General features: G+C 34.7%; 1 protein-coding gene across 1 annotated transcript in view; it reads left to right on the top strand.

The window, feature by feature from the left end:
• Positions 1 to 13,044, top strand: part of NFIB (nuclear factor I/B) — a 216,754-nt gene extending 203,710 nt beyond the window's left edge. The window contains exon 12 of the mRNA XM_012665039.1: positions 11,517 to 13,044. Coding sequence (XP_012520493.1) covers positions 11,517 to 11,646 — 130 coding nt within the window. The 3' untranslated portion in view covers positions 11,647 to 13,044. The remainder of the gene's footprint in view (positions 1 to 11,516) is intronic.
• Positions 13,045 to 13,391: the final 347 nt, after the last annotated feature.

Genomic DNA, 13,391 nt, shown 5'->3' with positions numbered 1-13,391 from the left:
TTATAATGGCAGTCACCACATTCCTATATTCAACAGGTATTTATTGAATCTTTATGGTGAGCTGTCGTAAATGCTGTGACTGGTACAGATACAGTTCCTAAAATCTAAGTATTATACAGTTCAGAATAAATAAACTCAAGCAAGAGAGTAATTTGCTTTGCTTTGTTATAGTTTTCAAAAATGGACACAAATAGAATTCATAATTAATAATACAAATAGGCCATATCTGTGGCCAGACAGCTTTATTCATGATTTATAGTTTGTGCCCTCTGGTTGTTTTTAAAACTTAATTTTTTTCCCAGAAAGAATATTTAAGAAGGAAGTCATAAATATCTATAACACTATGACTTTTAAGTCAGATAATAGACATCTAGAATCTTCAGGGCATAGCTACAGCTTTAGAATCATCTGAGTAAATTGAAAAAATTGGAGAAATGCATATCTATCCAACCAGAGCTTTAGAGAATTTGCCTTTGTCACGATGGTTATTTTTATTGTGGTAGTTGCTTTTGTTTCTGGCAAAGGGCAATCCTTGGAGACTTTGTACTAGAAAAGGACAAAGCAAAGTGGGTGTTTTGGTTTTGCTTTATTTTGTTTTGATTGTTCTTTGTTTGTTGCCATTACTTTCTTCTTACAATCACTTGTCCGTGATCACCCTCTTTTCTGCTTTTTTCCAATTGCCCTGTTGAGGTGTCTCCATGTCAAATGCAGCTCCTTTTTCAGGACTGAAAATGGCAGTGCCGAGGGAGCTGTGCAAGTCTAATCGAAGCTGGAAGATTTCCTCCATCCTCCCTCCACCCCCTAGGAACCCAAACTGACTCTTCAGGAACATTTTCACAGACTTACTAGGTTGCAACCCTGAAGGTGTTTTGCTGTTTTGACCTTAGAATTTTGTGAGACATTTTAGTGTGTTTGTGTGTGTGCGCGCACATGCGCACGCTTAAGCAAAGGAGTTACTTGTGCCTTAAAAAAGTGAATTTTTCTGCCTAAGCAAAAGGTCAGGCACTGCAGTTAACCCAGAGTAAAATGTTGATGAAGGGCTCACTTCTACTTTAGTCAGGATGAGTTCAGATCTTAGGAGGGCAATAGGTGAATTGCTTAAGCTGGGTACTGTTGTGTTTGTGCCCTATCCTCCTATGAGGACTGGTTACTTTGTTGCATATGTGAGTTACGTGTCTATAAACACATGCTGCAGTTACTCCCCCATGGTCTTACTTTCTTGAAACTACAGCCAGAATATAGCTTGTACTATCAAATATGAAAAAATGATATAATTGAATGAAAAAGAAAGCTGAAGGACAATCCAAGAATAATATAAACAGAAGTTATTTTAAAACATTAGAGGGAGTGCTTTATGCAAAAGAGAAACTGAATTTATTGTTTCATTCTCTTTTCTCCCCCCTACCCTTTTCAAGAAAACGTAAAGCCCCAAGTGAGTGGTTGTATGTGTCTGATGGCTTATATAAACATAGAAGAAGTCTTCAGATGGCTAAAATAAACATGTGCGTGTTACTGAGGGATATGTTTACACAAACCATTTGCTCAGCCTCTGAAATAATGAATAAATGAAGATTTTACTGAAATAATTGGAAGGATTTTTGTGTTTCTGCTGATGCCATAATTGAATGGCACCAAAGAGACTTTTATCAGCTATTTTCCATGTTACATGTGTTAGCAGTTCCTTTCTATGAGTTGAATGCTTCATCCTGTAGTTACTTCACACATGTTTTTGTAAGAAATTGTCGTTTATTACTGCAATTCTAGAGAGTTGCTTGATTTCCCAAGAGAAATTTAGCAGCCAGTAAAGGTTATTTGGATCTGGTTGGTCAGGAGAGGGAGGGCAAAAAGAAAGGGGTAATAGCGTTCATTTCATACATGTAACTTAATTTGCATAACACTGCCCTCGACCATTGTCCTTGCTTTGTCCATAAAATTTTCTTTTGAAAAATGTATGCTCTAAAAAGGCTTAAGAATGAATATTTAAACAAAACAATTTGCAATATTGGGTTGCAAACCATATGTTTGTATGTACATACATGTGTTTGCATGTACATACATGTGTTTGCATATGTGTCGTGTGTGTATGTATGTGTGTATCTCCACATATATGTGGCATGTGTATGATAAGGGCAGTATGTATCCTGTCCCTTAAATGGTATTAAGAGTTAACTTTTATTTCAACATTACACTTAGACCATCCCTGTGAATTCACTAGGTTAGCATTTCCTGCTCTCAGTTTGTTATCTTGACACATAACTACAGTACAACAGCTGGGTTGTTCCTGGAGTTCCTGGGGGGAGCTTTATTCTCCGAGTGCTGAATTTCCTTTTCAGCTGTCAGCTCTAAAGTGTGTTCAAATGTTCTACTTTTTATACACCAGTCTGGGCCCCTAGCACCACTCTGGGACTATGATAGAAATGCTGATAAGGTAAATGAATGGAAGAATCTTTGGTTGAAGGTGGAGAACTGCAAAAGCCAAAACTGCACATGACCATTGTTTGGTACTGGCGCTGCTAACTAGGGCTGCTCGTTGTATTTGAATATTCTATTTAAGGGAATTACTCCATTCTCATCAAAATTATCTGCACCTGTTATAAAATCAAAACTAAAAACGTTACTGTTCTTAAAAATGGTCTTGATCTGGTTTTCACAGACCCACGACATCTGTGATTTGGCCATTGAAAAAAATATGTTGGGATTTGTTGTAGTTTTGCCTAACTTTCTCTATTTATAAAGAAAGATTTGTACAACACGACGTTTCCTTTTTATCTAGGCAAACTCTTCAGAACACTTCCTAAGAAATTAATTGTATTCCAGCCAGACTTGCATGCTGCCATCCCACAGGAAATGGGTCAGCAATCCATTAAGATGCCATTAGATAATCTAATTTGGAACTTAATCTCTAAATTAACCATGCTCCATACTTGAAGCATACTTGAGAGAAAGAAAAAAAGTTTACGTTTGAATCGATAGGGGAGCCGAAGCGTGAAGAAGGCTGTTTGTTTTTTCTGTAGCTGTGGTCACGTCTCAAGCCGTCTGGTAACCAGGAGAAACCAGACATGATGTAATTCCAGATTGAACTTGAACTTCAGGGACTTAGGATGGGGGAACAATGGACCATAGGAATCAATAATGTCCATTTTCCACATGATTATGTTTGGAGCTTTAAGTTAACCTTTATGGGAGAAGCAGCAGGATCTGCAGTGTGACCAAAATGAGATGATCCTGAGACAAGATGTTAGAGGAAAGAAAACAACTTTTTCCGTGATATTTTCTGAGCAGCGCTGCAGATTCCAGCAGGATTAGAAAAGTTCCCGCTCTGCAGTAAACCGGTGGCTTGTTCAGAGCACTCTTTGTTCGCTTAGGTAGGACAAACTTAATCTTACGTTTCCTGTCAGATGATTTTTGGCAGCGCTACTGGAGAGGGAGGAGCATGATTCAGAAAATTCCCATATGTAAACCTTGCTGATTAACCCTTTGCAATGAAAAGAAGTATATTAAACACCTACTTTATTTGAATATGTTTTATGTAAAGTGCCATATTTACATATGCATTGCATCCATAAGAAATCAGGGCTATCAGCAACCGATGCACCATAATCTGCTTATCTTTTTTGATTCTCATGTTTGCTAGTGCCATTAGTAGGGTAGATGGTACATTTTTTGTCATATTTACTTAAATAAAAAAAGCTGTGAATGAATATATATAACAAACATAATAAATTATAGAAGAAAAAAGAAAAGGCAAAGCCCTAGTTAAGTTCGAGAAATTGAAGAGCATGAATTTTGAATATTCAGAAATTGTAGAAAAGTTTACAATTATTCTCTCCCGTGTTCACTTTGTTTTACAAGAAGGAAGATCTTCTGCCCATGTGAACAGAGTAGCAAGCACAATGTTCAAATGTGTTCAGTTCCTTAGTCATGTGTAATTTTATGCTTTCAGAATTCTGATCCAAGTAAGTTTCATCCTTTAGAGGTGAAATTGTGCAAATAATGCTGATTTTTGCTTTTACATGAAAACCATTTGTGAAAGAATCTCTTTTTGCTTTTGTATAAACTTACGTTTCTATTTAATTTAGTATGCCTTGGGTGATTTTCTCTAGTGAAAGGCACTATTTTGAAGCACCATTTTCGTAGAGAATTTTGTCTGCTGTTGAAGAATCACATATGCAAATAAGAGGAGCAGTAGCGCTTGTAACAATGGCATTGAAAAGGAGCCCAGGGTTAGAGAGGAATACAGAGAGAGAAAGGGGCTGGAAATCAACATGTGGGCTTCTCCACTGTGGCATGGTCTGTGGGAGGAGATAAAATAATTACTTCGAGCCTGATAATTTTATATTTTTTTAATTGGCTAAACCCTCCCACAGCTACATAAGTTGTTATATATGTATGCATGTGTGTACTGTAATTTATTTATAATTAGTCATCTTCATAATAATTATTCATCTTTCATTTCAGTTCTAAAATATGAAAAAGATCAAACATATTTTTTTAAATCTGCTTAATTTGGCCCGTTGAAGGGAAGAGCATTTTTCCATATTTATTTAAACTAAATATTTTAAGGAAATAAGTTTTTATTGCTTTTAAGTATATAGATTGCTGTGCTGAAGGGTCTTCTAGGATTATGTAAGAGCTTTTTACTAAGAGTTCAGTAACTGTAATGAGCACATCTAATGTTTAGTGACAGTGGTCCCATATGTGAGGCCTTTTCTTGCCCTGTGCCCTTCATTAGATAAAATATTTCACTGGCAGATGCCATTATTTTACTTAGAAAATGCTAGCACTCATGCATGGTAAAGTTAACATTCAATCCAGCATGGCCCAATAACAAAACACGTCTGAAACAATTGAATATAAATTAATGAGGTTTGATGGCCTACCATTTTGATATGCTATTTTCAAAACCGTTGGTCCCCAAGGAGTAGCAATAAAGAAGGCTATTTACCTACTTAGTTAAGAAACAAATACATTTCTCTTTCATTACTATGAAGTGCTATTGCTTGCAGTTAGAATAATTCCATGAACCACCTGCAGTTTATGATATTTGGTGTTTCCCAGAGAGCCCACAAGAGTACTTTGCAGTTCAGGTAAGAGCTAGCCAGGGAGCTTTCTGATACAGATTATTACAAATAGTAATAATCATTAGAAATCATCTTGCATGCAAATAGGATCATTCAGATGGCAATAATGATCCCTAAAAATGGGAAGAATAAATCGAAGAAACACAAGACCTATGTAAAGCACTTTGTATATTTCACTTTCAGTGTAGCCTCATCTAAAGTGGAACTGAACAAGCAAATTATTAACACACAGCCACATGCGTAGAGACATGAAATAAAGGCAAATATTGCATTCAGCTGAAAAGCAACTGGATAAAAAAAATATAGCTATTTGGGCTGAAATTTGGGCTCAAGAGTTATACTTCCATAGGAATTTCAGTGTGTCCCAGTGATAAGAATCTTAATTCACAGAATCTCTTATATAATTCAGTGGTAATATAAATTCTAGTCCAGTGAGAAAAGTAAAATGTATTTGACAAAAGAGGCAGATGAGGTAAAGTGTAGGGGATAAAAATATAGATTCTAGAACCATACTGTTCCAGTTCAAATCCTGACTTCTGCAACTCTGTAGCAATATGAATTGGGCAATCCACTTAACTTCCTAGCTTCAGTTTCCTCATCTGTAAAATCAGGATAATAACGGTCCTTTCTTATAGGTTTTTCTGAGGATTAAAAGCTTTAAGGTCAAGTGCATAGAACAGTGCCTGGCAAATAACACACACAAATAACACATACTATGTAAGTGCTAGCCATTAGTATAATTATCAGGTACCATTTTCTTTGTTCTAATATGTTAATGGAATCAACTTAAATGCCACTCCTTTATTCCTTCCACTGGTCTGAGTGAGCATTTTTTCACAAGACTTAATCTGTAGTCTTTGTATTAAATTGAAGTAAGCACCCAGTCCAAATGAACACATATGCAATCCAGGACAGCATGGTTTCTTACTTGATACTTAGTTAACCCACTTTGCCTGGTTTTTCCAGAAATGTTTTTAGCTATTAACAGGGAAAATTATTTATTGTCCGTTTTGGGAGAAACACTAATACTTGCGTGTTAATATTGTGCCAATTAAATAAGAGTATTTAGCCAAGTAAGTAAAATACTTTCCTTCTTGGGGCTATCTGAAACTGGTGCAAAGGAATTAAAGGCAAATCCTTGTTTTAAATTAAAATATCTATATTATTTATTCCCCATGCTTTCTGTGCCATTGCTTATTTTTATTGTTATCTATAAATAACGTGGCTATTGGTATCGTTGAGGTATGTATGACTATATACAATTCTTTGTGATTCATTCCTGTAATGTTTTTTAAGTTTCTTGAAAGAGTACTTACTGTCTTCTAAGTAGATATGGTAGCCTCATGATTAAATAAGTATGTAAATTCTAAATGGGCAATATTATTATTCCTGTGAAAGGTATCAGTGTACTGGATGCTTTGAAATTTTATAAACTGTTTAACACATGGGTTGCCCAATTTATTATCAAATAAACACAGACTAATAATAAATGAATTTTGCCATTCTTAAAATATTAATATCTCTTATCATTTTAATCACTCAAGACTAATAGGTGAAGTCTTTGTTTGGTTCCTGACTCAACTAAATGGCTTCACACATGTTTATTTGGCACCCTATTGTTCTTCAGTGAATGTAAAAGCTAAGGGCCTAATCCTTTTTAGCCAAGAAGACATAGTATAATTTTAAAAACATAACCATCAAATGTTGGTTTGGCTGCACAGAGCAACTTTCTCTCTTTCATTGAAAGATGCAGTCTGTTACTCCTTGTATCTGCAAAGACCAACTATTTAATCCAGTTTATCCAAGATAAGTAAAATATAGTGTATCATTTTTAAAGGGAAGAAGTGGGTATCTTCTTCCCCCTTAACCTTCACCGTAAGCATCACTTTAGTAGAACTTCAACTAGATTTATTTTCAGAGGAGACAGACACATAGAATGTCAGATTGCTTGACTACCCAGATCAACCACATATTCTATGCATGAGTCTCTTCTGCATCAACCTCTTTAGCTAGATTATAATCTAGCTGGTGTGGGGTATAAAAAGTTCATTGTCTCCTGAAGCAAATAAATTTTGCCTTCAGAAAACTCTGTACGAAAGTTCTTCCTTATGTTGGACCAATGTCTGACTTCCTGTGGAGGCAATGTTACATAGTGAAATGGCCAGGGAAATCTGACAGAAATGATTCATACCAGAGGAATAGGTGGAAGACTTTGGGCAAGTAACTTATCTTACTTCCATCTCTTCATATTTGAAATGGGGATAATGATATGGCCAAGAGAGAGCTCAAGAGCTCTTTGAGAGAATTAAGTGACAGCGTATGTAAAACAACAAAGATGGAACCTTGCTCATAGTAAGTGCTCAGAATGGTCTGGAAGTCTCTCCCTTTGTGCTATTTCTACCTGAATGAATCATGCAGAAGTCGTCTACATTTCTTTCCAACTCAGTTGCCAGGTCTTCCCCGTCTCCCTTCACCTGTTCTTTAAATGACATGACTTGGTGAGTGTCTTCAACAAAGAAATGCCATAGAGTTTGTTTTGTTTGAAGAGTGATGCCTAGAAGAGAGACAGTGCTTCAGAGGTAGTGTTATTAGCATACAATGAAGCAGGACCATCCCCTACTCTTAGTGCATCTTAAGGTCAAGATAATTTGTGGGCTTCCTCCCTTTTGGGGAAAGCCATATCATATGGTTTGGGCAAAATAGTGTGAAAATAGTATCCGTGATATCAGACATTTTAATTTGGAATTTTGATTTAGCACTTATATAATTTTTTATAATGAAATATCATTATATTGCACAGAGTAGTCATCATTCGGGTGAGTTGTGCTTTGTGTTAAGGTCCTATCAAAATAGTTTGTGCTTTTTTTGTGCCTGATTTTTCACGGAATAATTATATTCTTTTCTTTTTTGATGGTTATGGCCAGTTTACATATTCTAAAGATGTGCTTTCAACCTTCAGTCATGCTCATCTTCTGTTTGCCTAAAGAAAGGTGATTTGGCCATGGAAAATTTGATGAAAACAAAGTAAATGCATGCTTGAAGATATATTGCTCAAGTAGCTGAATTTGACCTTGAATATTTTGAAATCCTCTTAGTTATATTCTCATGTCTCTTAATAGAATGCAGATTGTTGGATTGAATTTAAGATTATCCATATAGTAATTCTCATTCCACTATGAATTAAAACTATTAAACATTTTACATATACTAATTTGTATATGTGTATATGTGTTTATTTTATCCATACATATTATTATTGGCATTAATTTATATAGAAAGTTAGATATATCAAAAGCACTGTTACATTTTTACCTAAATAGCTACGCAACTTTAAGCATTGTGTTTTTAAATTAAATGATCTCTATTACTTTGTTTGATTAAGAATTTTTCTTTACATTTGCTATCACAGTCTTTAAATTAGTTTTACCAGGTTTTTTTCAATGAGACTACCAAAAAAAGCTCTAAAAAATGTCTGTGCCTTATAGTTCTGAACTTAACCTACAAATTGGCAATAAGAGACTTGTAAAACTCATATATGGGGTCTGCATAGTGTTAATGTTTGAGATTTATTTTCCCCCAAAGGTTCATAAACAGTATTGACAAATATATTGCACTCTGCAATTTTGATATGACCGTAATGTAGGATGGGAGGCTTGAAAGGTTTAAATAAACATTTAAATTAAATTTGTCAGGCATTCTGCAGCAAGAGTTCTGTTAGTGACTAGCATCAGTTTACTTTTATTGAGCATTTTCCAAAGAATAATGGTACATGTCTCTTCTAAAGAATGGAGTAAGAAAGCTATTGCAAAATAAACCCTGAATTCTGCCATTAGCTGGTAAACTTGTCCATTTAAGGAGCCATACCTATTTTCAATCATTCAAATATACTTTATATTCCTAAAGCATGAAACTTCTAAATGGCTTTCTTAAGCTCATTTAATTTGGAACTCTTGTTGATTTTGCAAAACAATTTACTTGTCGTTGACATAATCTTTTACTCTCAAGGATTATCTATTTTAGCTGGTCGTTTTGCTTTTAATGTATACTTCTTATTCAGGTTAAAAACAATGGATATCCATTTTTGGAATTTATTTTATTTGTTAAGAAATAGCATCAGCTGTGGCCAGACTCTATAGAGATACATAAGGCTAGGTCATTTTCTCTATGGAGCTCACCTTTCAGTCAGTAAGATAATCATAGATACAGATAATTATGATATGAAGTAATAAATGCGGTAATAGGACTGTGTACAAAGTGCAGTGGAAACACAGTTGAGGGGAAAATAAGTTTCATGGTGCATTATGTAACATTGTTCCCAGTATATGGTGCAGAGCACAGAAATAATTATTGAAAATGTTTGTGGGAAGAAACAAATATGTGAAAACAAGTGTCTTAGAAAAGGTTTCAATAACACATATTCTTATTCTTTAGAATTATAATTTCTCATCAGATAATAAGGAAATATCGTTTTAGTTTGAATGTGATTATTCCTGCATAATCAATTTTTGTTAATGCTGAGTATCTCTAATTTTAAATTCAGAGATGGGATGTCTATTTTCTTTTTATAGGAGACTAAATCACAAGGTATTCATGAGTATATGTAATCTTGTGCAAAAACCTTTTAAAAATATATATTTGGGTGTGATTTGAAATAATTAATTGATTTGTTTATCCAAAACTTTATTGAATATCTACCATGTGCTAGGTTCATATTGCATGGTTAGCAAAAAGGGAGACGGACTTTGCTGTCACGGAGCTTGTAGTCTAATTATAAACTCACTTGAAAAAAAATCACTTGAGTGTAAAAGGTCACTGCGGTTTTTTTTTTGAAATATTAACTCATAAATATGTACTTAGACATGTAGCAATAAACAACATTTTGCATAGAACTATTACCAGAGTGAAAAACAGTATGTATCAAGTTTTTTTTAAATGCAAATTTGTTTCTTCAGGTTAATATTCCATAAAAGTTTTTGTACCTTTGGAATTCAAACACGAACTAATGAGCGTATCTAAATTGATAGCCACAGTAATAGTGTCCACCTCACCTCATGGTTTCGAAAGGAAAGCAAAGGGTACTAAATGAAATTTAAAACACTGAAAGTATGTCTCCATGTGAGGCTGTGACTAAACCAAGTATGGAACTGTCAGTTTGATGTTTTCTTGGTTCATGATTATTTATGAAGCTGTTACTTAGCAGACATTCATTCTGAGTTGAGTGTTGAAACAAGCAATACATCAGATTAGGTGTACTCCAAAATGTATGGTGTGGGGTTATTTTGCGATACGTAGATCTGGTGTTATTTTGCACCATATGATACTTCTTTAATGAGAGATTATACCAGTAGCAATGAGACAACTGTTTTTCAAATGTTTTTTGTTTTTTTTTAACAGCCCCAAATTCCACATAGGTAAAAGTTGAGCTGATGGGAGAGAGGCAGAAATCCTATCTGCTTACTTCCTCCAGCACACGCTCCCATTGGCCCTCCCAATTCACCATATTCGAAACAGCTCAATCGCGGTATTATTACTGAGGAGAGGAGCAGGGAATGTTCAGGCTTCGGTTGCAAGCCAATGTAAGAAAACATGAGTTGGAAGGAAAACTCTGGTTCTCTCTAAAAGTAACTTATAGAGGAGGATAAGAAAACCACTAGAGAGCTGTAGAACTAATAAGCACAAGCAGAGACCCTTGTGGCCTCCTATAAATGTTTTCTCTCACAATGGGTATTCTGTAGAGAACAAAAAAAGCTGTGTTCCATTTTGGTTCTACAATTTTCATTTGTCTTGTATTCACTACAAAACTCTGGTTAAGATATGTTTTGATAATTAGGCATTTCCAATTGCATATTGTGCACGGGCCTATCTACAAAAATGTATTTTTTCCTGTTGTGAGAGGGAAAGAAACATCTTTCATTTCACATTTCAATTTTATTCAACCCAATAGGCAGGTAAAAAATTGAAACCCATCTTACCACTGAATTGCTTGTGAATTAAAGGTAAAACAAGATTAGAATATAACTGGCAAACTATATTGGTACCGGTGTAGATTGCTGCTTTTCTTCCTTTCCTTTCTTTCTTTTTTTTTTGAACAGCCAAAAAATCATATAGCATTTACATTGAAGTGGATGCGATGTTTCAGGAAGAATATTCTCAAATCAATTAGAGTTCAACAATTGTGTGTGTGTCCTACTCCAGGTTTTTCTGCCTCACAATTATTGTTACTTTACATGAAAGGAGTAAACCATATAGTATATATAGGTATAATAAGCATAATTTGGCACATTTATCTTATATTAGACTAATTCTGAAAAAAGTTATAGTAGTAATTTGATGCATCTGGAATATGTATTTCTCATATTGTTGTAGATTGTAATGTTGTGTTTTTTTTTTTTCTTTTTTTCTTTCCTCCTCTGCTGCCCCTTCTCCTCTCAACAGTCCTGGTACCTGGGCTAGCTTGGTTCCTTTCCAAGTGTCAAATAGGACACCCATCTTACCGGCAAATGTCCAAAATTACGGTTTGAACATAATTGGAGAACCTTTCCTTCAAGCAGAAACAAGCAACTGAGGGAAAAAGAAATACAACAATAGTCTAAGAAATTTAAAAAAAAAAAAAGGAAAAGAGGAAGACTGGACAAAACAAAACAAAACAAAGGGAGAAAGGAAAGAAACTGAAGAAAGAAGATGATAGACCAGCAATTGCAGCACTTACAATCACTAATTCCCTTAAGGTTGAAACTGTAATGACATAAAAGGGTCGATGATATTTCACTGATGGTAGATCGCAGCCCCTGCAACGTAGCCTTTGTTACATGAAGTCCGCTGGGAAATAGATGTTCTGTCTCTATGACAATATATTTTAACTGACTTTCTAGATGCCTTAATATTTGCATGATAAGCTAGTTTTATTGGTTTAGTATTCTTGTTGTTTACGCATGGAATCACTATTCCTGGTTATCTCACCAACGAAGGCTAGGAGGCAGCGTCAGAGGTGCTGGGTGACAGAGCCATGAGCCAGCCATTTTATAAGCACTCTGATTTCTAAAAGTTAAAAAAAAATATATAAAATCTCTGTAGCCTTTAGTTATCAGTACAGATTTATTAAATTTTGGCCCTTAACCCAGCCTTTTCCAGTGTGTAACCCAGTTTGAAATCTTAAAAAAAAGAAAAAAAAAACAGAAAAAAAAAGAAAAAAAAGAAAAAAGGAAAAAAACAGTTTGAACACAAAGGCTCTATGGAAGAAATGCCTCTATGTAGGTGAAGTGTTATCTCTGCATGCAACAGTAAAAATTAATATAATATTTTCCCCACAAAAGAAACACTTAACAGAGGCAAGTGCAATTTATAAATTTATATCTAAAGGGGAATCATGATTATAAGTCCTTCAGCCCTTGGACTCTAAATTGAGGGGATTAAAAAGAATTTAAAATAATTTTGAGCGAATTTATTTTCCCCTCAGTTTTTGAGGGCATTAAAAAGGCATTAAATTAAGACAAATCATGTGCTTGAGAAAAATAAAATTAATGAAAACACAGCACTTATGTTGGTTTAGCTGCAGCCTCCTTGGAGGTAGAATTTATTTATTTAAAATTACTGGTTGCATCAAGAACCCATAGGGTGTACAAAAGGTTCTATAAAATCTGCATTATAGAGACAAAGAGGCAGGCAAATCCATGTCACAAGGGTAAAGCTTACAGTTTACAAACTGGGAACGCCAGGGTGTAGGATATAAAAACGCACTCTTGAGAAAACAAATGTAATCAGGGTGCTGAAAACTTGCATGGTGCTTTCAGACATTAGCCTTGTTCAACAAATTTCTTGTATTGACAGATCCATAGTGTGCATGGGCAGACACATTTTGCCTCTATGTCTCTTAAAATTTTAATTAAAAATACTCTTTCCAGTAATCCTAATTTGCACGAAGATATAATGTCCACATTACGTGCCTTGCCTTGAAATCTAAAAAACAAAAAACAAAAAAAACAAAAAAAAACAAAAAAGTGACATCACTACACTTGTTTTGCTGCATTTATTATCATTTTAAATCTTTACCATTTTTATGACAAAATATTTTGTACTCCAGACGAAGAAAAATGTGTGACATCATGGATTTTTTAGACAGTTATACCTTTATCTCACATTTATAAAGCATATCATGGCTGTGTATAGTTGCCGCTTAAAAATTGTAATCGACCAGCAATATTTTCAGTATTTTGGTGTTTTTTTCTATTAACCTTTCATGTTTTTCATCTTCCAATTAATATTTGGGGGGGTGGGGTTTCAAATTTATACGAATTATGCAATACCAAGTTT

Source organism: Propithecus coquereli, unplaced genomic scaffold, assembly GCF_000956105.1.
Source record: "Propithecus coquereli isolate 6110/MARCELLA unplaced genomic scaffold, Pcoq_1.0 Scaffold95, whole genome shotgun sequence".
Classification (NCBI taxonomy): domain Eukaryota; kingdom Metazoa; phylum Chordata; class Mammalia; order Primates; family Indriidae; genus Propithecus; species Propithecus coquereli.
Note: the sequence above shows the minus strand (reverse complement) of the source record. Positions and strands in the feature narration are given on the sequence as shown.